Below are 27,146 nucleotides of genomic sequence, written 5' to 3' on the forward strand. Positions count from 1 at the left end.
TTTTTCAGTTAAAAATCCTAAGTCAATCGACGTCGTTAATCGGTTGATTCGATCATTAATTATGGTGTTTAAAACACGCCGGAAAATGCACTCATCGGAAAATCTTTGCCAGAAATCAAGCGACGTTAATGTGGAGCTGATAACTCAAGTTTTCAAGAATGACAGAAATAGCCCCTGCTCTTTATTTAAAACTAAACATATAATTTACATATTCACTCTTTTTAGTTTTTTTAGTTACACTTCACTCTGAATTTAATAAATTTTATTTCAACAACATACCAAATCTTTTATACAAAGTTAAAAAATTAAGTTTATATTAAAATAACTATATTAATTCTCATAAATTTTGTATTAATAAATCGTATAAGTATTTACTTTTAGGGTTTCGAAAATTAGGGTATTACATCAATACTATATATTTTCTATGTTTATTATTATAACATTAATAGTCGTTTATAAAAATTATCTTGTATATTTCGTTATTCATTAAGGCTTGCGGGCCTTTCTATTATAGCTCGACCTAGGTACTAAAAATCTCAAAGACAGCCCTGATCATATGTATAAATAATGTATTAGGTCTAATTATAGTATACTATTATCAAACCTACATATACATTCTTGTATCCTTTATGAATTATTCTATTGAACTTTCTATAAATACCATTAAAATATTTGCAAGGACCATCAATAGAGCCATAATGGACTCAAATTCGAACTTCCATTTGTTTTCTCATTCATCTTGTTGATTAAAAACATACAATCAAGACAAATGCAGCATACATTTTCCTTTATTTTTATACATCACATAAACAAACAAACAAAAAACCAAAAAAAAAACTTATAAAACTATTGCAAAATCAATAAAAACCACATGAAGTACAAAACCATAAATTTAAATTTAATTAACCCTTGAGCTATTAAACCTCCCCCACCAATTCCTTTTAACCTTTCACCACCATTACTACTCCCTTCACTACTCAGTTTATTCAAAATTACCTTTGTCTCCCTCAATCTGGCGCCAAAATCCTTCTTCCACCCTTCAAAACTCTGTTTCAACCTTGCTAGTTCTTCCGGGTTCAAACTCGCCTCCGCCTGACCCGACTTAACCTCCACAAGAAACTGCGCATCGTCTCCGAATACATGACTCCTCTGCTCAAACTCCTCTGCTAACCGGCTGATCAAACTTAATCCAGCAGTCATTTCGTTATTACTTGATGTCGCACCGCTTGAGTTTCTTCGATCGTTGAAGCTCTCGGTGGTTGGGTTAACCGTCATATCAAAACAGTCGTCGATGGTGAGGGTTTGTTTAGCTAAAGATAGACTTGATTGAAGTGAGTTCATCTGTTTCTGCCATAATTCTTCCAAGGATTTCATTTTTTGCTCGTATTCGGCCCAACGATCTTCGTATTGTTGGATGCGTTGGGAGATTATTTCCTTTTCTTCTTCTTTCTCTCGTATACCAATCTCGGCTTTGAGAACTCGTCGTTGTAGATCTGCTAGATATGATTTGTTCACCACCACACTGTCCTTGATAATCTGTTCAATTGTTGCAGTAATGATTATTATTTATAACAATTTAGTTTTAACAAATGTGTCAGATTCAAGTTGCCATAGATAGATGAAGAAGTGGACCTTTGAATTACCAAATTGATGCAGTCCAGCGTCATCATTACCTCTTCGGACTAGCCATCCGCGAATAACTGGGAAGAGATTTAATATTCAGTTTTTCATAATAAGTCTCGGTTTATGACTGGTTAATCCGTTAACAACAATTGTTTATAACTTGATATCAACTCATTTACAACCCATTTGGTTTGTTTAGATAATGGGTTAAACATGTTGAGTTCGGGTTACATGATTCTTTGACATGAATACACATGGGTTGTGTTAGGGTTCATCATTTCAACCCGACACGATTGCCTAAAATATGTCAAACAGACTATATTATTTATAGTAATATTAAACACAAACGGTATGACTTTTGTCAGTGATCAAGTTAACCATTTCTTTGTAGTAAAAAAAATAATACGACCCGTATGACTTTTTTTGCCATATTATATGGACCCTTATGTCTATTAAAATGATCCTTTTGACAACTTTTCACCCTAACAAACGGCTCATTCCGTGTAACATGTCATTGGTGTACGGATAGCACATTGGTGGTGTTTATTACCTGCTTGTATGGCATCTGCTGCATCATATAGTTTTTTGAAGTCTTTCCTGACTTTAATTCCCTTAATCCGCTTTTGTATACGCACTGCTGCTCTATGTCTGTGTAGCAAGACTGCAAATATCTTTCTATCTTTATGCGCTCGACAAACTGTAAAAAAATGTAACCACCAAAATGCAGTTAATTTGTAGATTAATGATATTATCAGATACAGTTTTTGGAATAAATCTAGAAGGCATACATGATTGAAGAGTGTGAATTCTTCGTTTCATTTCTCGCAGAATCTTACGAGCTTTGTGACCTCTAAAGCAGCTTTGTACACGCAATATACCATTCAAAGTACGGTTTCGTGTATCCTCAAGCTTACCAATCTGATATATGTCCAAAGTAAAAACTCATTTAATTATGTTTTTAAATTACATTATTTTGTTAAAAGATTTACTAACCTGTCCAGTTCTAAAGAACAACTTTGTATAGCCGACTTGATACATTTCGGGAAGAATATTGAATTGTCGAAGGATGGAAACAGATGCACTTAGAGGATCTTTTGATGCAACATGGTCCAGAAGAAAACCATACCTAATGCAAGAATATTTAAATATATATATATTAAACTTTAATGACTAAATGAAGGCATCAGGACTTATTAAAGAATTTTTTTAAATTAGTTTTAAAAAAACTAGTAGTAAAAGTGGTTTTTTTTCCAAAAAAACACTAAAATGTTTAATTTCTACCTTCTTGCGAATTTTTGATGGGTCATTCTTGTTGGATATCCAGATCTTGATATTCGAACGACTTCTAAAACACCACAACATTTTAGCTGCTGGAGTACAAGTTGTTGATTGTATATTCCAGGCGAGTGTGAGTCATTGGGCTTAATGCAACGTATGAAATGTGACCTTGTGTTCCCCAAACGTTGTATTAGTTGAAATAATTGGCCCTAAAGCACAATGAAAACAATAAACCTCTAAGTTAACATACCCGCTAATAAAAGTGAACCCTTTTGACACCTTTCTTTTGTAAAAAGTCAAATTTTGATTTTACTTGTTTGAACAGTTAGAGATTTAGGTTTAGGATGTACCTTAAACTTTAACATGACACTAATCTTATGTGGATCCGATCCACCTATTTTTTTTGGTGAACCAACTGCAGGCTTCTCAGTCACAGAAAGCATATTTGAAGCAAAAATCTGAGGAAGTTCACATGTGCAAGAAGACAGAAGTTGGATGGAAACCATATGCAGTAAATCACGGTTTTTCTCCAAAAATCCAGTTGTGTCATATGTAACCTGAGAGGTGCAGATTAAAACTTTTCACTTGTATATAGCAAAAAACACACATAAAGACTTTAAATATAAGTCAGAAAGACTGCATACTTCGCCAGCATAATGAAGAACTGTAAATGCTTTGCCTCGTTCTCCTCTAAAACACGGATTAGAGCTCAAATGTTCCTTTAGCTTGTTCGCGAATGACATATCTGTTGCATTTGGAAATTTGTTTCTTCAACTAATAGGGATAGTAATCCTAATGGTCTCTGTAAAGAGCAAAAATTAGGGTTCAACTAAGTGCATAAACATAGAATAATGTCCAACAAACAAGTTTGGATGTCCTCAAAGTCAACCTTCTCAAAAAGACTGAGACAATCTTGGTTGTCCTCAAAGTCAACCTTTGCCCAGTCAATGCCATCTTGAATATATTCCTAAGAAGTCAACACTAGATTTTATTAGAGATTATTAGCACTTATATAAAGAATATTGATAATATGTGTTTTAAATAGGATTACCTCCTGTTGTAGCTTGAATAAATGATGATTAAAGTGTTGCTGCAATCTCTCATTTGCATAATTAATGCAGAACTGCTCTAAACTATTTACCTACAAATGTCAAAAGAAGAAAGATCAATTGTTTATAATTATATACATATATAAGAAGTAATGAACATGAAATAAGAATCAAAGGACCAACATCAAATGATTCAAATCCATAAATATCAAGAATGCTGATAGATCTTCCAGACTGACGTTTCCCTGCAGAAAGTGATTTGTTGATTTGTTCCACCAGCCAATCAAACAAACAAGAATATATTGATTTTGCCAATGCGTCTCGTGAGTCCATTGCCTGAAACATGAAAGTTTTTCAGTGAAAAAATACTATATGTTATTATATCTGATAGTTATCTTACCTGAGTTAGATTTAGCCTTTTAACTATAGTTTCATTCCTAACAGTCATTTTCCGAGTGGATAAAGCGATCTGTAGTTTCTCGGCCTCACACCCAAGCAATTTAGCAACAGTTAGAAGAGCTGTAAACCAAAATTTTATTCATGACATCAAATTATATGGCATGAATAGTTGACAAGAAAGTCAAAAGCTTTTGTATCATCATCATCATCATCATCATCATCATCATCATCATCATCGTACTCAGTATATCCCACCAATAGCAAAGCTATAGTAGGGTCTGAGGAGGGTAAGATGTAGACAGCCTTACCTCTACCCCATAGGGATAGAGAGGCTGCTTCCGGTGAGACCCTCGGCTCGATAGTAGTTTTGCATCAAGCCTTGGACATAAGACACATAACACTCAACCATCGGGACACCGACCGATTGGTGCATGTACCCTTGTCTTTCGGCTATCAACGCCACCACATGATGCCTGATTAACCTTCCGCCACTTTTAACGTTATTTTCACGATATTGGTAAAATAACGTCAAAATTAGTGCAATTTCGCTTTTGTCCACCTGAGGGTTCACACATATATACATTATATGCCCACCTGAGGGTTCACACAAAGTCAAAAGCTTTTGTATGATAGAAGCAATTACCCTCATCAATCACAGGTACCACATCAGCTGAAAATGTTACATTTCCCAGCCATAACACTGCTGCAAGCATTGCAAATACATTTTCTTGGTCCTCTTTGCTAACATGAACAATATCTAGAGCTTCCTGAAAAAAGTAGAATTAAAAGTTGAAAATGAAACCAAATGATCACCATATTTGGATCATATGAAGACAAAATATCATTACCACTACAATACGAAATTCGTCCGCATCGTTTATCCCGGGAATCGTATAGCAATTGCTTTGTTGCAAATATTTGTATTCTTGCACACTCTTCAAGTTTAGTTTCTCTGTTACAAAGTACACATAAATGTAAAGAGACTAACTAAAAAAGTGAATGCCATATTTAGATAAATAATCCATATTATGAACATTGTGTTGACAATTGAGCTTCTTTGGCTTGTGTATATATTAGTTCCCACAAGATAAACGGATCATGTGAAATATATAACGGGTCAAAATGGGTTCGGATAAACGAGCAACTTTTCAAAACAAATCGATTGGGTCCCACATTTCAAGGTTTTAATGTATAGATAATTTATGTATCATATGACACATAATTATGCCTTTGAAAATTTGAAATAACAGAACAACTTAAGAAACCTGTACTTATTTAATTTCATTTTGGCCTACTTTCAACCTAATTAACCCGTTAGAGATAAAATATGACCTAAATTAAGACATTTCTAAGTAAGTGCATCAAAATAGTCATCTCTAGTTTACGTATTCTTAATTTTACAAATATAAACAAAAAGATTAAAATGTTCATTAACTAATATACTTACAAAGTTAAGTAGTCGTGTAAACATACCTATAGACTTTTTAAATTACATGGATTAAAGATAGGAATGCTAAAATTATGAAATCGTTACCTCTAAGAGAAGGTGGAGCTCCTGCACAAAGCTGATAAAAAGAATGATATGACCTTTCGCCTTCTGTGCACTGAACAACTCTTGACTGATCAAAAAAGATCAGGTAAGTGGCTGGCTTGTAAATTCTAATATTAAGAATGAAGGGTCAACAGCTAAACAATCACAAGTTTACCTTTTCAAGAAGAACTGCAACAGATTAGAAGTAAAAAAAAAGCGATCAGTACTTTAATATTAGAAAAGTAGCAAATAGAATTTGTATTTTCTTGTGATGACACAACGGAAACGTGGCATCTTACATGTTTGTATACTGGCACCTGATATTCTTCCAATTTCACTGAAGGGAATTTCAATTAGCTTCCCCTGATATGCAAACCAATGTTTATCATGATAAATTACAGAAATATTATAAAGATTAAAGTTTCATGTTCCTATAAAGATCTTTTTTTTAATACATTTCAATTACTTACAAAACGACTTGAGTTGTCATTTCTTGATGTTTTTGCATTCCCAAAGCCCTCCAAAATTGGATTAGTTTTCAATATCTCATATTCTATTCCACTACCTCCTCTAACTGCAGCTAAATATTGCATTGCTATCTTCGCTGTTTCAGTTTTCCCAGCTCCACTTTCACCACTGGGTTCAATTCAGATGCAAAAACATGAATACAGTATGCATAACTAAAGCTGTTTATTAATACAGCATCTAGCATAAACACTAACCTTATCACGATAGCTTGGTTTACTTCATCTGCAAAATGGTAAAACATATATTAAAGAGAAAGACACACAAGAATAAAAAGCTATAGAGTAAAATCGAGTAATACAACTACACAAGAAATATCCAAACAACCTCTAATCATTTCCCGGATAGCTGTATCAGCAATTGCATATACATGAGGGTTATCAATCTTTCTCCTCTTATAGGCTTCAATGTAGTCATCCCCATACAATGGTATTGTCTTAAACGGGTTAATGGCAACTAAAACAGGTCCCGCTTTTGACTAGAACACCAAGAAATATGTCAGCAAAAGAGTAATACAAGTTTAAATGGGTTCATTATCAAACAGTTACATATTCTTACATAGATCATGTCTCGATCATATCTATACTGAAGATTGTACAAGACTGAAGGTTCGCTTAAATAACTTAATTGAATGAGATCATCTATACCATCAAGGATTTCTGGATTTGCAGGTAATAGACAATCAGATTGCACCTTTAATACCTAGATTAAAAAGCAAGCATCAAAATCATTACCTGAACTTCCATATAAAAGCAATTATGAAAGTTATATAGCGTTTAGCTTACTTTTGTTTCAGAAAATGCAATGAGTGATTCAGTGCCTGTTACAGATATAATCTTCGCCAGCTCCCAGTTTCCATCAGGGGCTTGAAACCAAGCATAATTCTTCTGAATTATCAGTAAAGCAACATATGTCAGAACATTATATACATAAACAAGTTCAGCTCAAAATGATTGTTGTTGCGCATATATACTCTAGTTCATCACACAAAAGACAATATGCAAAAGAACTTTGATCAAGGTTACCTTCTTGGCATTGTAGACAGAGGTATCGTCCCAGCCTGGTGAATCCTTACTATCTAAAGAAGATCGTTCAACCGTCAATGAATTAGGGCTACAATATGGTGAATCATCATCTACCTGAGCACTTTTGCCATGACTAACTACTCTACCATTATCAGGGATGTTACCGGATCCCTTACTACTCTGTCTATTGACACGTTTTTTAGCTGAATCCATAAACCTATAATCCACAGTCTGCAATCCTATTGATTCTGTACAAGAGCTTAATTCCTTAAATCCAAGCTCCTAACTAGATCAGTCTAACTCCTAATAATAATAATTATATAAAAAGTCAAGAAGAATTTGATAATCTCTAAACCTAGGTCCCACTAATTGGTATTTATGCCAAACTTAAAGCAGGGGACCAGGCATAAACAAACAACCAAACAATCCTGTCAATTCTCTTTATTCTTTCCTCTTGATCAAACTCTTCAAAATTCCATCATCAAACCTAATCCATACATGAAAATAATTCTCTCCGGTCAAATCGTACCGATTCCTTTCCACCTGTCCAATTCAACCTAATATCAAATTCAGCCTAAATTCAAATTTCACCAATCGAATTCAACCTAAAATCAAATTCACATAACAAGTGATATATCTTGAGGCGAGGAGGCACGACACGATATATATGTCGAATCAAATCCAACAAAAACATAAATCAAGCTTCAAAATGATTCTCTCCGTATGTAATTCGCGGATCTGAAACCTAATTTGACCGATCAAACTCAACCTGTAATCAAATTAACGCAACAACGAGCATATATCTATATATGAAATCAGAGCATAATATATGCCGAATGAATTCACCACCGATCAAACTCAACCTGTAATCAAATTCGCACAATAAACAGATTTCTGCATTCAACTCCGAAAATCCTCCACGATCTAGAACCTAAGGCGAAGATCGTAATCGGAAATGAAGAAAGGCGGGAGGAGTTTTCGAAATATGAACGAGAAACTTAAACCCTAGGTGGAGGTTTGATTGTGAGAAAGAATAATAATAATAATAATAATAATAATAATAATCCAAGAGATACGGTTGTTGCCGGCATGCTAAAGAATAAAATAATAATAAGATTTGATTTGATTGTCAAACACGTCCATCTGCAAGCCACCACACCTATTACTCCGCGCCATGTTCTTCAATCAAACAAAACTACCTTTCAAATATATTCTTTTTTTAATTTTAATTTAATATTATCTTTTATTTTTATTTTTATATTCATTTTTGAAACTACAAATTCATTTCTTGTGTATTAGGTTTACTGCACTCTTTAAATTTGGTAAGCCATGTTGCTCAACTCTAGCAAGAAGAAACCATACAGTCGGCTGTTACTTGGCAGTCCTTATGCCGCTACAAGAGCGCAACTCTCTGACATAACACACGGTCGGACGAAAACCCGGGTGAGTTGAGGATTTGAACTAACAACCTTGCAAGACTTGGCTGAAATCATTCTTTGTCATAATCCACTAAAAGTGACAGGAGTGGGAATCGAACTTGAGTTATCACTGAATAACCCAAACCTTCCAACGCTAGATCATATATTAGGATTAATAGAAACTTTGATTAAATATTTTTATTGATTTTTATTATGTTTTGTTTTTAATATAGAAATTTAATGATTTGTGGAAAAAAGAAGTAAGTTCAAAATATGTTTTTGACTTGTTTATATAATTTAACTAAATTTTTTTTGACTTAATCCGAGGTTAGTAAAAGGGAAATCCCCTGAATTTCTATTTTACTAAACAGTGGCGGATCCAGGAATTTTTTTTAGGTGGTTCTCTCTTAATTTATAAGGTGGTTCCTACGCGTCTTCTATATATCCGTACACTATTATTTCGAAACTCGGGTGGTTCCGGGGAACCACCCGTTTGTATGCTGGATCCGCCAATGTTACTAAATAAGGTCGAGATTGTTTGTTTGATTAAAAAGTTTTCAAAATGTTCATCTTTCATCATGTTTGTATGTTAGAGATTGTTTTTTTAACAAGTTATATCACATCATTTATCACATAAATCGTTGATTCGGTGGTATTTTTTTTTGTGAGACAATGTTATTATCTTGTGAGGTCTGGTGCTAATTATTATGAGACGACAATATTATTTTATGAGATCCAACAATATTATCTGTAAGATCTGATAATATTATATGTGACATCCTATGGTATTTAGTGAGATATGCCAGTATTTGGTGAGATCTAATGATAATTAGTAAGATACAATGAAAATAACTGGTTTAGAAAATCGTCGCATGTCATATTTATATGTCAGAGTCAACGATATTAAGATGGACATTTTGAGAACTTTAATATCAAATGAACAATCTCTTGATTTGAAGATGTAAACTATACATTTTAGGGATTTCCCTATAATAAATAGGTTGGCTAAATTGCTAAACAACAATAAATTTTAATTTTAACCACTCCTAAAAACATCACATAATTATTATTATTTTGAAAAAAAAGAATTTTTTTTAATGACGACATTATATTAACAAAGCCGAACTAGCAACTAGTGATCCCCCACAACAAAAACAAGAAGCTTACCATATCAAATTTACACTAATTGTTCCAATCGATTACATTTTTTTCAACTATTCCAATCAATTGTATTTCTTTATTTCATTTTGAAACTATCCATAACTAACTTTGTATTTTTATATTTTCCATAATTAATGCTAATGTGAAAAAATTTATGCTAAAAGATGAGAAGGAATGTAAGAGGATAACAATGGAATACAATACCCAAATTAAAATAGTTAGGTCGTGGTGACGAGACACATCTCTTCACGGTGTCTATTTTGCTTTTGCTTTGCTTGTCAAGTTTATTTGTATTCTTCCTTAATAGATAGATCATGATGTTTCATATGACTTTGATACCTTTTCTTGATCTTTTAACTTTTATTTGTATTTTTATTTACATTTTAAAACAAATTGTATGTTAAACCGTATTTAGTGTAAACTATAGTAATTATTTTGTAATATTTATCCATACTATAAAATATAAATGGAAGTATAATATTTGATATTTTGATATATTTTACAAATATTTTTACAACTAGATTTAGAGTAACTCCCTAAAATAACTATGTAATATGTCAAAACATGATCAAAATATAACACGTAATTTCAAGAAATAAATAGTTAAATGATAAAGTTAATGAATATTATTCTACATCAATTTAGTTTCTGTTATGATATTTTTAACATCTATTTTTTCTTTTTAATGAAACATTAAAAACCCCAAACCTACTTTATTTTCTAACAAAATCAATCAGCCTCAACTTATTAAATCTTTATTTTATATTAAAAACAAGTTAATTATCTATATTGCCATCTTATTTTTAATTCTTTTATGGCCATTGAATTGATAAAACGACCAGTATCTGATAAGTTTCTTAAAATAACATATTTTTCAATAATATACGAAAACAAACTTAAACATTATATAAAAAGAGAACGTTTACAATCGATGTCCACTTGGACTATCTCCAATGCATGCTTATAACGCATGTCCATGATTGTCCTTACAAACCCTTACAAATGAAGAATTATGCCCTTAAATGTTTAAAGTAATCAAGTCTTTTCAGAAGCGTCTTAATTTTAGTTGTTTTTTACATATGAAGTGGGCCCAATCAATTAAGTAAACGAAAATGTTTTATTTAAATACTATGCTAAAAATATTTGTAAAGGTTGAAGATGAATTGAAGATTTTTAAGGATATGACGTGACAGGTGACGTGACACTTAAAGGTGTTTAAGGACGCCTATAGTGGATAGACACATATATTTTGTTTTAAAGATATAAACAATGCATCTATTTTTGAACTGATTACATTTATTTTTATACATAAATTACAAATATTATATTTTACAAAGAAGAAAAAATGCAAAAATAAAATCATAAGACACTTTTATTTTGTGTACAAAAACAAAGATGCTTAACGATCGTACATTAATATTTCAAGATTTCATTACCAATTCAACATCCATTTGGCATCATATTTTTGGTTCGAATCATATGTCTTTTCAAACATCAACTCAACATTCGTGCATTGGTGTATATGAACTCTATAAATTCCATCCATGCAACACTTGTGTACGCCCTACAATTTATTTTTACTTTTTCATGGAGAAGACGAAGAAGAAACAGGTTCTTCTCTTCTACTGCGTTGAAGCCGAAGAACTTGCTCGCAAAATAGCCACTCAATCGGACCATGTTCAGCTACAGTCCGTCAACTGGAGGTCGTGTTCATTACTTTGTTCTTAACTTTATCTTTCTTATATGGAATTTAGCCCGCCAAAATATTTGTTATAATTGTATTGATAAAACTTTTGTGCCTAACCTCTAACTGGTAATTTTGAAAAATGACAAAACAAACCGGTTGAATTGGTATTGGTTTAGTTTGGTTCGGTTTTTTTCAAAACTGTCAGTTCGTATTAATTGTTTTAAATAACCCCTTTAATAAGAGTGTTGTGGTAAACTAAATATTAAAAAAGTTAAAAATATATGATTGGTTAAAATGGGGTGGAACCCATCTCTTTGAGCCTTTTAGGCGTTATCCGGTTGACAAGAGGAGGTTGAATAATTATTATTATAGGTTGCATGATTATTTTGTGGCGAACTTTTTTGTTGAGTAACTATTCGTAACGCTGACACCTTATTCTTCCTACAAACATGTCCGTTAGATGTCATATCGGATTTTACCCATATCCCACTCATTTTAACACCCCACCCCCCAACACACACGATATCATACTCATTCTTCCCACAAACACCACATTATATCCACACAATTTTTATTTATTAAATGGGCCCACCATCCCGCATGCAAGGCACCCTTACTGACGTGCACCTCAAACATGCGAGTGAAGCCCGAAGTCCCGACGCACGACATTTGCTTTGTCCCACAAACAAGTGGCACATATGAACGTGCAACCCCGTCGTGGGTGATCTAATTAGATAACTTTGACGTATAATATATTTACCTCATACGATGTTACTTATATATGTTGCGTAATTATAATATTGAAGGGCTTTGTACACTTTCTACGATAAACGTACTTTGCACAATGATATATATAATTTTACCCTCACATTTACCAAATGATAGTATGATACTCACATATATATCACATGCTACATAATATTATGTTTCAGGAGTTTTGATGATGGATTTCCTAACCTATTCATAAACAATGCACAAGATATTAGTGGCCAGCATGTTTCTTTTCTTGCATCTTTCAGCTCACCAGCAGTCATATTTGAGCAGCTCTCTGTTATATTTGCACTTCCAAGGCTCTTTGTTGCTTCATTCACATTGGTATTGCCTTTCTTTCCAACTGGCTCCTTTGAAAGAATGGAAGAAGAAGAAGGTGATGTAGCTACTGCTTTCACCATGGCTAGAATACTATCAAATATTCCTATATCTAGAGGTGGTCCCACAAGCTTAGTCATATATGATATACATGCTTTGCAGGTCAGATTTTTTATATAGAAGGCTTCAAGTTTCTAAATAACATACGGGATATGCTACATACACCGTCTTACATCTAATCTCACACTGTTTCAAACGGTTGTTTTGACCAAGAATTTTCAAAGTTTGACCCCCATATATTTTGAACGACCATCGGGGTAGTTGCAAAACGATAGTTTCGACCAATAATCTCAAATTTTGACCCCGTAGCTACTTTCTGAACAGTCGTTGAGGTATTTGCCAAACGACCATTTTGACTAATAATTTTCGAAGTTTGATTTTCTACTTTGAAACTATTATTTTAAGTGTTTTGTGGGACTGTGGTTTAAAGGTGTGAAATCAGATGGAGGTGGTGTAGCTATAGTACGAGCAGTAAAATATCTACTTAAACTATTTAAATGTTTATAGGATTGACACCTAAACGCTTGGAGTGCCTTGCATTATCGATTTTGTCATTCAAAAGGGAGTGTCGGAGCAGCTTTTTGCCCGCTTACCTACCTCTCTATTGTAATTGGATCATTTTGTTCGGTATATAAAATCCATATTATAATTAAAACAAATTTAAAAAAAATTAAAAAATCAAACATAATGTTAATTGTATTGTTAAGCAAATATTAACATATTCTATGCTGCAATGTATCTCTTCACAGGAAAGATTTTACTTTGGGGACAATGTTTTGCCTTGTTTTGAAACTGGCATTCCTCTCTTGAAACGACGTCTTCGTCAGCTTCCAGATGCGGATAATGTATCCTCTTTTGTTTCCTTTTCAGCATAAAAGTTCTCCTTTCATGAATATTATGTTAGTAATCTTTCTTTTGTATGGCATTATAGATTGTAATCGCCTTTCCGGATGATGGAGCTTGGAAGCGATTCCACAAGCAGTTGGATCATTTTCCCATGGTAAGATGAATATGTATTCACAAAAGTAGCAAACAAAAATTGCATATTTAACTAAAAAATATTGATGATGAACAGGTGGTTTGTGCAAAAGTTCGTGAGGGCGATAAAAGAATTGTACGCGTAAAAGAAGGTAATCCCAGTGGTTGCCATGTAGTTATTGTTGATGATCTGGCACAATCTGGTGTTACTTTAATTGAATGTCAGGTAAGTTTTCAACAAGGTGTACTGATCCCATTGGTTAGCATGGTATTGGTGGTCCCGTGAGTTTATGAGTTTACATATGTAACGGGTTCTCACAATCACCGTAGAAAATAATAATAATAATAATAATAATTGTTTTGTTGCAGAAAGTTTTGGCAGTTCATGGTGCAACCAAGGTCAGTGCATATGTCACTCATGCAGTGTTTCCTAAAAACTCTTGGGAGAAATTTGTTCACAAAAATGGCGGTAAGCGTCTCTCTAGGTTTCTCGCACTTAATTTACATAATTTAATTTGATAACGAATATTAAGATATGTTTTAATATTTTCGTTATGATTAATAGTCGAATAGTCATGTTAGACTCATGTAGATTCAACTTTCATATATGTGCAGAAAACACAAACGCGGCGTTTGCCTACTTTTGGATCACCGACTCGTGTCCCCCTACCGTTAAAAGCATAAAAAACAAAGCTCCTTTTGAAGTCTTAAGTCTTGCAGGATCTATTGCAGACGCACTTCATATATGACTGGTTACTTCTAAAGTTACGGGCTATTTAACTAATAAACGAGCGGTTAACTGCTGATTAGTGATTGTTATCACTTGTAATTTGAAGTTTTGAATCCATAGAAAACCTAAAATGCATGAGTGAGTCACATGCATAACGATGTGTAATAAAAAAATGGTTCAAGATAGTCATTCGGTAGACCGAATCATACAACTTGTTACATATAACAATGTATGGATATATACAGTAAGATCAAAGAGAGATCATGAAATGAAATTATTATGTCATGTCATGTCGAGCCGGGCGTGATTGTGTGATTAGTTCTATACATAATACACTTGAAGGGGCTTGATATAGTCAAACAGCCCCCCCCCCCCCCCCCAAAAAAAAAAAAAAAAACTCCATAAATAGGAAGAAGAATTCTTACACGATAGCCCGTATTGCGGTTTTGGTCCCCAACTACCAAATAATATATGTTTAAGCGACTAGCTTGACAAAACGTAACATGTGTTAGTCCCTGGAGTGGTTGGAGGTTAACTTTTTTATTACATTACCAAAATTACCCCATAATATTAATTGTTTTTTATAGAAATACAACATGTGGAATCTTCCCATTAATATTAAATATTCCTTAACATTAAATGGTATTTTGGTCATTTTACGTACACTTAACAGAAACGGGGCAGTTGGTTGGGAAAACGAGGATGACAATATTATCTTTTTTTATTTATTTTTAAGTTATTTAATATAGTAATTTAACTACTTTATGAATGAGGACCAAATCTATAAACCATAAATATCCCTAATGAACAGTTATTATTGTGTAATCTTTATTAGTAACGAACTTCACAACAACAAACCGACACATTAAGAAACATATACACTTTTAAACTAGACAACATAAAAACTTCAATCAATCAATCATGCCCAGTAAAATCCCACCGACAGCAATGAGCTATAAGTAGGGTCTGGGGAGGGTGGGATGTAGGCACACCGTACCTCTATCCAAAGGAATAAAGAGGTGGCTTCCAGAGAGACCCTCGGCTCTAAGTACATGTGTATGAAGCAAAATAAAGGAAATCAAAGTTTAACAGTTATATAAAAACTACTACTAATTATAATAATATTAATAATATTAATAATAAGATCACAGTTTAACAGCTATATAAAAGCTAATAATAATAATATATGTAAGGGAAATACCATTATGGTATGTGACCTAAATAAGTTAAGTCTAAGCCCTAAGGTATTCAATTCTCTCTAAAAATCGTTAACTTTAATTCTACTTCTCCACGAATTCCTATCCTCAACCATGTCTTCGGAGAGGTTTAGGTCTATCAAATCATGCCTAATCCTCTCATCCCAAGTCAATTTCGGTCGTCCTCTACCCCTCCTCCCCTCTATAGTAATGTTTTCTACGGATCTAACAGGATTCGTCGTGTGTCTTCTCTTTACATGTCCAAACCATCTCAATCTCCACTCTCTTATCTTGTCTGCTGTGTTCGCCACCCCTAATCTCTCGCGAAACACAACGTTTCTTATTCGGTCTAGCCTTGTGTGCCCACACATCCAACGTAGCATTCTCATTTCTGCTACCTCCATCTTCCGCACTTGTGCCTTCTTGATGGCCCAGCAATCTGTTCCATATAGCATTGCAGGTCTAACTGCCACCCTATAGAATTTTCCCTTTAGTTTAGTCGGGAAACTCTTGTCGCACAATATACTTGTGGCTGCTTTCCATCTACACCATCCTACCTGAACTCGGTGGGTCACATCACTGTCTAATTCCTCATCGCTCTGTACAAATGATCCTAAATACTTGAACTTCGTTACCTGCGGGACCACCTGCCCTTCAATTGTGATCTGTGCGTCTTCATTGTCGTTTATCCCACCAAAATCACAGTGGAGGTACTCCGTCTTAGATCGGCTAATCTTTAAACCTTTTGTCTCTAAGGTTGTTCGTCACTCCTCAAGCCTCATGTTTAGATCTTGTTTTTTCTCAGCAAGTAACACAATATCGTCTGCGAACATCATGCACCACGGGAGAGTCCCCTGAATCGACTTTGACAACTCATCCAAGACTACTGCAAAAAGAAACGGGCTCAACGCTGACCCCTGGTGAAGACCTACCTCTACAGGAAAGAAATCAGTATCCCCCACTGGCGCACGGACACTTGTTTCACTCCTGGTATACATATCCATAATTATCTCTATGTATTTCCTGGGCACTCTTCTACCCTCCAAGCACTCCCAGAGCACCTGTCGTGGCACACTGTCGTAGGCCTTTTCTAGGTCAATAAACACCATATGTAGATCACGCTTCTTCTCCCTATACTTTTCCATTAATCTTCTTATAAGGTGTATTGCCTCTGTGGTGGAACGCCCCGGCATGAAGCCAAATTGGTTGACCGTAACCTGAGTTTCTCGTCTAAGTCTAACCTCAATCACTCTTTCCCATAGCTTCATAGTATGACTTAGTAGTTTGAAAACACGGACAGTTCACCCTGATCTTCTTCGAAAACACGGAAAGCGAGAGCCAAACAAGCAGTAGAAGCGCTATGGGGGGCAATATCGACAAACTAACCGAGCCAGCAATATGACCACAAAAGGTACCAAACACATTGCAAACCTTGTTCCATCTCGTATGCGAGTTTCCTTTGTATCCTATGTAACCCACGGCTCCAGCCGCACCTGTTGCCGAAGCCAAGATACCTAACAACAACTGTACCATACATACCCAATATTACAAGTTAGTATTAAGTAGCAACGGATTAACATTAACGACAGAATTTGAATAACTTACGGTATCAAATATCGCAATGTGAAACATCAGCTTCGTGGACCCTCGTTTAAGATTCACTAGAGCGAACGCACCAGTGATGATGCTGTATAAGCAAGCAACCGATAGTGCAGCCACGTAGTATCTGAGTCGTACAAAAACAATGATGTACGCGTATGTATTATTGTTTTGTACATAGAAATAAAATGAAGCATTGATTATAGAAATAAAATGAAGCATTGATTTTTATATCGAAAAAATGAAGATAAAAGAAAATAGTACAATGTCTTAATGTTTTCAATCATTCTTCTTAATTTAGGAAAAAAAATACGCACAAACAAGTTTAACTGTTCGTTTATGTGCTATGTATATAATATACACATGCGTAGGTTATATGTATATTACATACACACGCATAACACACACATAGATATTAAAAAAATTGTTTCATACATAACTATATTATGTGTATATAAAAAATTAAAAACTAGCTAGAACTTAAAATACATAGATCATTGATTAGAAAAATTAAAGGTTTATATTTACTCCTTTTGTTACTGCAATAATTTAAGTTACATATAATAATATTATTATGTGAAGTTTTCCCTACGTACAACTTAATGTACGCGTGTAAAAAAATTTATTACTTTTAAAAACTTGAAACATTTTTATTTAATTATAACAAAAATAATGTATAGTAAATCAATTATAAATGCTAGATGTTACTCACATGAAAGCCGGAGACTGGTCGAAATTCGCAACCATGGATATGGTCATGCCCGGAGCAACGGGTATTAGCTTGGTTTGTTTTGAAGTGATCATGACAATAACAGCAACCAAGGCGGTTGCAAACAACACAACCCTCAAGACAACATCAATCACCACATGATACTTGATACCTGCACCAGCATATGTACTTGTACCTGTACCCATACTACCCTTGTAGTCAGATTCGGGTGCTGGTATATCCACTGACACAGGGGAATGTGACGGATTCACCGCTGCCATTGTCACCCGAAGTTGCAAGTTTGTGTTTGTGAAGAGTGTGGTTTGGTGTATATATGCCAATGTAATGTGTATACAATAATTGGTCAACTTTTTTTGGCATGATTAATAAAAGCAAGATGTTCAAACTAAGAAGCAAAGATGGTTGACGTAAATTGTGTTTTTTTTGTCAAATAATAATAACTGTATAGACTGCTTAACTAAAGAATATTGGATTTGTTTAAATGGTTCTTGACATACAATTTTTCAATACAGAAAAGATCAGCATGACGCATTAGCAAATCAAACTTTCAATAAAATGTTACACTTTACGTTCACATTTGTTTCCAATGGTGAGCATAGACACCACCTAGTGCTTTTTTTTTTCGGACCGGCCGTACATACCTCAATAAGGGTCTGATTGGTATGGGGTAATGGAATGGATGACGGAATGGAATGGACGTGGTAATGGAATGGACAAAGGAATTGAATGGGTTATTACCATTCCAATTAAATGTTTGGTTATCACATGAGAATAAAATGAAACATTACTTTGTATTGTTGGTAGTTAAGAAAAAAATAAATAAATAAAATTAAAATGATAGTGAGTGGTGGTGGGAGAGGTGGCGGTAACGGTGGAGGAGGTGGTGGTGGCGGTAACAATGGAGGTGGTGGTGGGCGGCGTGTGTGATGGTGGGGCGATAATTGATGGATGCGGCGGGTGGCCGGAGGTGGTGGGTGGCTGGCACTGATGGCGATGGTTTGTGGAGGTGGGTGGTGGCGGCGGTGGACGACGGTGAACGGCGATGGTGGTGGCTGGTGGCAGTGGCGACGGCGGTTGGTGGTGGTGGTGTTAGGAGGGTGGTGGAGGTGATGTAGGGTGAATGAGGGAATGGTATGAAAAAAAACATGGGGTATGGATGGAATGAAATTGTGGTATTTTAAAGGGAATGGAATGGACTAGGTAATGGGTCATTCCATTCCTTTGGTCAACCAAACACACTATTTTCCATTCTCTGGGTCATTCCATTCCGTCCTTCATTTATGCATACCAAACGCTACCTAATTCTTGCTTTCAGACTTGCAATGGAAAAACTTCCTGAAGCATTAATACCGCCTCATGACAAAGTAATAAAAGTTGTCTTAATTCTTGTAGGCTTATAATTGAAAGTTTTAAATGAAAACAAGAATCTGTATTTGTAAGGGTGTTTTCCTACGCGAAAATCCTCTCTAACTTGTGACGGACATGGCCCGCCCTAAGGGTGGGTGAGCCGCACCCCTAGCCAAGTCCCTTTTTTTCCGAGAGTCTATTTTTTTATACATACATATTCAAAAATATGAAACCTTGTAAAAATTATTAGAACTTTTAATAATTAAAACCATATAATTATCTGCCCAAATAGTTTTTTTAATACATAATCCAAGTATCCAACTATAACTTTTTGAATTATTGGACAAAAATTTTAACTAAAAAGAATAAAAAAAGAAACAAAGTAGCTATGAGTGAGGGAAAAGTCGAGTAGTCGACGGATTAACCACCTAGTCTACCACTGTCAACAACCATTAGCCACCGTCTAGATTCGACCAATAGGCCACCATTGACCATCAAGGTACCCTTTATATTTTATTTTTTTCATTTTGTTGATGCACTCAATTTTGTCCTAAATTATAACATTTTAATTTTGCCATGTATCGGTTGTTTTGTTAAACCCTAAATTAGATATACTGTGTTATCAATCCTAGTCTTGCAATTATGTTACGTTATTCGTTATGACCTAAGGGACTTTTTTTTTGTTTCGGCTCAATCATGACATATAAATCTCCTTAACCAGCCCTCGCGACGGAATACGTGGTCGCAAACTTACTGGTGGATATAACTTGTGACAGGTTAGCTACGAATTTTCGTCAAAACTACACGGTAACTTACTAACGTGTAGGAAATTACATAAATAAATTATAAAAACTAACTAAAATTTATTTAAAAGAATCTTCAGAAAAATCCATCGGCATTGCCATGTCGTTTATATTCTTCCAGAAACACCATCGTTCTATTTCGTCAGAAAAACGTATTCAATTGCAACCAAAGTCGTTATTACTAGGACTAATAGATTAAAGAAAAAAAAATCAAAGTCAGACGCTATATAGTATATATACACCCCAAGGCCCAAACTATTTGTTTGATATTATTTTAGTTATATTTAATTATCAACGTTTTACTGATGTATTTTATAATGTAGCCGTTCATAATTGAAGGTTTCAATATGATCTGTTTTTAAATAAGTCGCATATAGCATTGTTTTTGAGATAACTTTTGTATTAATCGATTTGCATCCTCAATCCGATTAAAAGTCCTAAAACATAAGCTTGAAATTTGAAAAAATTAGTAGAGTTTAGTTTATTAACGGGGTTTCAATGAAAACAAATAGCGTGAATGTGGGACCGGTAACAACAATTTTATGAGATGAGATTACTATCGGCCAACGTAAAAAAGATGGAATTAATATAATCCAATTTTCTATTTTTAAATTTTATGTATTGTGAACAAACCAACTTCAGTTACGATTCTTATAGTTTTTAATTTTTATGTGTGTTATAAAACTTATAAACTGTTTAATTTTTCTATTTTTTCTATTTTTAATTTTTATGATTTAAGATCTTAAATCATACACAATTGTCACCCGTAAGTTTTAACTTTTATCACCAACAATTATAAACCGATCACTAGTTATACTGTTACAGTATGTTATCACTTTATATCTATAGTTTTTTTTACTAATTAATTTACATCAATATTGTCATCACTAATTGTTTACACAGAACTTATGTAAGGAGTTCCAAATTATAACTCACAGGTGTGATGTGTCATATGTGAGATCGTGAAGATGCATTTGTGAGAGACACACTTTAATATGAGCAGTGTCATAAGGTTTATCTTATTGGAGTACTAAAGGATTCTTTGCCTAAATGTGAACCAAAAGGAAAAAAAATGCTTGATAATATATATAATTTGCTTTTGTTTGATAAAAGACAAATTGAGAAGTCGACAAGTAATGATAAGAACAAAAAAGGAAGTTGAGTTGAGAAACATATAATATTAAGTGAATGGTGGTGGCAATATTGTGTAAACGCATCTAGAAAGCAGGACATTCACAAGCCGTCATAAGATTATTTAAAAACATTCATTTATTCTGTAACACTAGGTTTCGTAATTTTCATCAAAACCTTTGAGTTCTGATCATATGTAATTTGTAGAATACGACGTTCTAGTTCACAAAAACACAATTACTAGGTCCATTTACGCATCGTGATATATATATATGGGGATTTTCCAATGCGTGATTGCTTGTAGAAATAAACTATTAACCGATCCTATTCCGTGTTCATACTCCGGGTATGATTGATAAATTGATACCAACACGTAATATCAATAAAATTACAATAAGGTATAAAAGATAACATACGAGTGAAACATATGCATCATTTTTGTTATATTAATAATAATAATTCCTCTCTAAAATATCATAAAAATCTAAGTGGTTGTAAGACAACGTACGTGTAAGTTATTGACATAAAAATCACATATGTTTCTTAATCAAGTGGAAAATTTGTTCAGCACGTTATTTTTATATTAAATTTTCTTATTAAATTAACACACATGTAGTTATTATTAATAATGTTATTGACTTTTATCCTTCAAACATTTCAAAAATTCAAATAAACTGACATTTCAAACATGAGTATATTCATATTTCAATGTGAGAGACATTTAGACTAGTTTATTAGCGGGTAATCAAATCACAACTAAAAATTAAATTAAAATAGGCTAACCGAGGAACAAACTGATTAAGTTATTTATAATTATAACCGAATTTTATGATTCGGTTACAATTATATACGTATAAATTGTCGAATTCACATAACTAAATGAACATGTGTTATTTATAGCACACCTAAGTTATCCAAATGTACCCATGGATGAATTTGATTATAGTAACAATAGTACAATAGTCATGGATCTTTCGTATATGTACCTAGTCATGGATCCTTCGTACACATTCCACTTGGTACATTAAACATCCTCTCAGGGCGTGTACATTATTGTTATATTGAAGTTTCTTATTAAATTAAGACACGTGTTGTTGTTGTTAATAAATTAAGTTATTGACTTTTATCCTTCAAACATTTTAAATAAATGAAAAAAGTGATATTTCAAACATGAAGATATGAATACAGAAAATATCTTAGCGATTTAGGATTAAGTGATGTGACGAAACCAATATACAGTTACACAACCGAATTAACATGTGAAGAGAGAGAGAGAGAGAGAGAGAGAGAGAGAGAGAGAGAGAGAGAGAGTCATGGACCAATCCCACCCACCCCGGTTTTTTTATTTTTTCATAAAAGTAAATTTACTTGTTTTCGTCTGAAAATTTTGAATACATAACCCTCGTTTATGAATTTTTTACGCGTATTAAGTCTCCAACCCCAACACACACATACGTTTTCGTCCAAGCTCATTTGAATGTTGGTTAGATGGCGGCAGTTCGGATAGTTGGGACTTGGATACGTCTTCATTGTAAGTGCTCTAAGAGCTAAGAACTTCCTTACTATTGAGCCAAGCCCAGGCCCAGGCCCAGGCCCATTGAAATCAATATTTTAAACCCAAAACGAACCGGTGAAAACCGAGATTATGGCGACAACTCAAATCCTTCATTCCCTCGTGCCTCGTTCTGCCATGGTCCGTTTATGATACGACCCATATAACAATGGGTCAAGCCCAAACCTCATCAGCCCGGCCCACTAGAGACATCAAAGCACCAGCCAGCCCGCGGTTTGTTGGATTAGTTCGTGGCAGCCAAGGAATTGAGTCAACAACCACCTAGCATTAATTTAGGAAGTAATCCCATGTTTCCATGATTTTGCATGTATGTAATGTAGGTAGTGATAGCAGTTAGTAGTCACGTTTCCTGATTTCAAGCTAAAAGAATAAAGTGCATTTTAGGAATTTTTATTATTTAAAGCATTGTAATTTCCATTTTGAAATAGAAGATCTTCTTTGAGATTTACCCCCTCTACGGGTAGCTAACAGTTTATTTCAAAAATATCCACTGAATTAATCAGTGAATGCAAAATATCTATCATCATCTACCGATCACTGCAATCGCGAACGTAATCAATGTAATAGATTAGAATTAGATCAGAATTGAAGAAGAATGTTATTGATTTTGAGTTTTGATTGTTGTTTCGGTGTGTTTAGGAACGTGTCGGGTCCTGTGGCGAGTAATCGCGTGTGGTCTGTACTAGCTTCTGAAGGTAGTTAATCACAGAATGACTTTAGTCTTCATATTATTGGTGATTTTTATGTAGTTATCGTCGGATTGTTATTTTACCGCATTATAAAAGTACTATTATCACTTATGACATTGTTTGGGAGACATGTTACAAAAATTGTTGCTTTGAATTACGGAACAATCATATTGTTTTATTACCTTTATATACACTTCTGCGATTTATCCTACAAGTAAATCGTCTTGTTTGTTAGGATCTGCACACACACGAAAGCAATAAACGAACACGAGGATATAATGTGGTTCGGTGTAACCGACCTACATCCACGGGTAGCAACTAGGTAGAGGTGCATAAATCGGGTTTTTCAAATATCCGGATTCGGGTATGGAACTGGTTTCGGGTATGACCGGGCATTGAAAAATCGGGTATTGGCAATACTCGGGTTGGGTTCAGGTCCGGGTATTGCCTCAAAAAACCTTACTCTATGTATCAGGTTGGGGACGGGTATAGAACCGAGTGTTTGAATACCCTATTTTCGGGTTTTAGAAAAACCCCTATTTTGGAATTTTTCGGGTTTTTTTCCAGATAATTTTTTGGTATATATCAGATTTTTTATGGGGTTGCACATTTTAGAGGTATTTTATTTATCAGGTAATTTCGGGTACAGATAGGGTATTGGTATTAATTTATCAGGTAGTTCCGGATATGGAACCGGTTTCAGTTTTCAGGTATTACCGGGTACAAATCGGGTCCGGTTCGGGTGCAGGTTTTGGTACTAAAATGCATACATTATTCGTACCCAACGGGTAGGGTCGGGTAGGCATTCGAGTTTTAAAAACCCGAATATAAAAAAACCGGTTCTGGTTTTTTTTTGGTCCCGTCTCGGGTTTTTTTGTGTACCTCTATAACTAGGTATTCTTTATTGAGTGATTAACGACTATAAGTACATAAATTTGTATACACATCGAGACTAATCTATGGCTTTAACTTGATAAACAAGAAATCTTTAATGGACTAGGCTTAGTGTCGGTCGCCCTGTACCTATCTCTTCAACTAATAATCGGGCCCAAAAAAGGCCTACAAACCCAACATTGACGTCCTTACAATGAATCATGGTTTGTAATATGACTTAACCAACATATTTAAAAATGATTTTTGTAGCCGGTCATTTAAGTTACCATGCTTGAAGTACACTAGGATGTCACATAATTATGTATAAATGTATAATGATAGAAGTTTAATTTATTTCCCAAGTTTTTATGGGAATCAACTTTCAACCATTAACATGGTTTTCAATTATATGTGACAACAAGAAATTAGCAGTAATGTTATAACTACATATCAGTTAAAACTCTATTATAACGTGTTTGACCACGTCTCGGGTGGTTCAACTTAAACATGGTGGGTGTGGAAGAAGAATGATCGGGATGAAATGATGTGACGGTTCGGTAACAAATGGAACACCGCCTCTTACCTATCGGTACCCAAAAATTCATACCCATTGGCAGGGTCGGCCTTAGAGGGTGGTAGGGGCGTCGAGGTCACAGGCCCGACACCCCGTTAGGCCTGAAATTTTATTTTAAAAAAATATATATGTATTTTTATGAAAGCAAATATGTATAATCAATATTTCAACACAATTACATAACTACTAGTTTGGTCTAGTGACAAAGGGGTATGACATCTAACAAAAACATAGTCGGTTATAGTCGTATTTGAGACATTTTTAAGCTTATTTTTATACAAAAGTTTTTTACATAACTCAAATATTAATCAAGTAAGCCAATTTAAAATTAAATTGTTTAAATCCAACAAAATGTTCATTTTGCTTAAGTCTCATAAAGATTTTCGCTTATTGTGAAACCGGACATGCCCGTCGGTAGTATTTCTACATAAATACTGAACTAATTGAAATGATGATTATTATCGATGGCTTAAATGCTTAGCCACGTCTTCTAAAAAAATTAAATTAGTGGTTAAGCTTTCTATGTCCAATATTTTCTAAAAAAAATTATTATATATTATATACTATTAAATGCTGGTATAAATCGTAAATATACTTTTATTAGTTTCATTGTCATCCCTTTTACTTTAAACTAGTTAATTACTCACGAGTTGCGCGACGAAATCAACCGTTAAAACCTGAGCATAGCAGTTGATAAAACCCGAACATTGAAACAGGGGCATTGGTAAAACGTCATCAATGGTAAAATCCAAGCGTTATGACGGATAGTCGACGCGAATTCAGTCGGTTTCGGTTACGTTCATTATGGTATAAACAATGTTGGTTAAAACCGAAAGTAAAAACCCAAAAAAATTCGTCAAATTAAGTTATAAAAAATAAAACTTTTAAATAGATGATTATTCGAACGATAAAACATGGGTGTGGCGTTGTCGTGTTGGTAAAACAAATCTGTGTGGTTTTTGGGTGCTGACATGGTCAGTCGATTTTGATCACATTCGTTACGTTTCGGAACTAAAACAGGAAAAAAAACAAAAAAAAATTGAGGTGGCCCAATGGGGTGACATCAGTCAATGAAACTCGGATGTTGGTAAAAGCCGAGCATCGTTGGGCCCGGGCGTTGAGGCGATGAGGCTACGCGACATCGGTCAGTCGCCATTACATTAGTTGCGGTGCTACAACCAAAAAAACAAAAAAAATAGAGTGTTAGTGAAACCCGAGCATTTTCGGGCCGAGACATTAAAGATATTTGTTTACGCAACATCGGTCGGTAAAAGAAAAAAAATACAATAACAAAGTCAAATTGCAAAAATCAAAAAAAACAATACAAAAAACTTAAAATTGATTGGTGAAAAAAACAATAAAAATATCAATTTGAAAAAAAAAACAAAAAAAAACAATAAAATCCTGAGAATCCTTCTTATGGCGCGGACACTCTCTATTACTTATATTAGATAATAACAAATCTTTAACGTATTTTATTTTCATTTAGATTGTTCTTTTTATGATAGCATGTGCTTGTTAACTTTTTTTAAAAAAACTTGAATATAATAAAAGTATGTTTAGTTTTTATTTCTTTTTTTACGTTCCGGTATATTTTATTTGGTGTGACGCTTATTATCTTTTTATTAAACTATCTTACGTCATTTTTAATTAAACTCTAGCGACAATGTTTTTTTATTCCTTTCTAAATTCTAAATATGTCGTTGCAACGCCTTCACACGTTTCGATTCTTACCAACATTCCAACGTAAATTTATTCAAACCATAAGCATACAAGGTACCGTGGTTTTGTTTTTATAATATAAAGTAACACATTTACCTTTCTCATATTACAAATTTCCAAAACTCTTTTTATCTACAGTTACACATAAATTATTTCAAACCGAACGTTATAAGCCACTAGATGTGTGTCCGCGCGATGCGGCGAGGTATGCACGCAAACATGACATCGGATGCGTAACCGGTGTTACTGTCTCTGTATGTGCGTGACTTCACAATAGTACATGCATAACCGACGATAGTATGCTCGTATTGCGACACTGGAATTTTAACCAGTGTTAGTAAGCACGTCACACAACA

At 34.2% G+C, this 27,146-nt stretch overlaps 1 protein-coding gene and 2 pseudogenes across 3 annotated transcripts; 1 reads left to right on the plus strand and 2 right to left on the minus strand.

The window, feature by feature from the left end:
* Window positions 1–898: 898 nt before the first annotated feature.
* LOC143560645 (myosin-1-like) lies at window positions 899–8,235 on the minus strand (annotated as a pseudogene). The gene is made up of 23 exons (XR_013140160.1): window positions 7,431–8,235; window positions 7,191–7,292; window positions 6,964–7,107; window positions 6,733–6,883; window positions 6,603–6,630; window positions 6,351–6,516; window positions 6,180–6,243; window positions 6,056–6,069; window positions 5,884–5,968; window positions 5,198–5,301; window positions 4,993–5,116; window positions 4,351–4,469; window positions 4,134–4,286; window positions 3,953–4,042; window positions 3,791–3,868; window positions 3,546–3,703; window positions 3,252–3,458; window positions 2,905–3,110; window positions 2,617–2,749; window positions 2,412–2,541; window positions 2,174–2,320; window positions 1,633–1,700; window positions 899–1,536 (listed from the first exon to the last, which is right to left on the minus strand). The product of XR_013140160.1 is annotated as a myosin-1-like (transcript).
* Window positions 8,236–11,596: 3,361 nt separating this feature from the next.
* On the plus strand, window positions 11,597–14,772 carry LOC143560630 (ribose-phosphate pyrophosphokinase 4-like). Its single transcript, XM_077048898.1, has 7 exons — window positions 11,597–11,712; window positions 12,629–12,947; window positions 13,595–13,690; window positions 13,777–13,845; window positions 13,921–14,049; window positions 14,193–14,292; window positions 14,439–14,772. The coding sequence occupies exons 1-7, from the start codon at window positions 11,597–11,599 to the stop codon at window positions 14,570–14,572; spliced, it is 963 nt and encodes a 320-aa protein (XP_076905013.1). The 3' UTR covers window positions 14,573–14,772.
* Window positions 14,773–16,991: 2,219 nt separating this feature from the next.
* LOC143560619 (CASP-like protein 1 pseudogene) lies at window positions 16,992–18,368 on the minus strand (annotated as a pseudogene). Its single transcript, XR_013140151.1, has 3 exons — window positions 18,061–18,368; window positions 17,355–17,475; window positions 16,992–17,273 (listed from the first exon to the last, which is right to left on the minus strand). The product of XR_013140151.1 is annotated as a CASP-like protein 1 pseudogene (transcript).
* Window positions 18,369–27,146: the final 8,778 nt, after the last annotated feature.

Source organism: Bidens hawaiensis, unplaced genomic scaffold (genome assembly GCF_021521415.1).
Source record: "Bidens hawaiensis isolate Kalapana, Puna unplaced genomic scaffold, B.hawaiensis_p1.1 tig00020418_1, whole genome shotgun sequence".
Classification (NCBI taxonomy): domain Eukaryota; kingdom Viridiplantae; phylum Streptophyta; class Magnoliopsida; order Asterales; family Asteraceae; genus Bidens; species Bidens hawaiensis.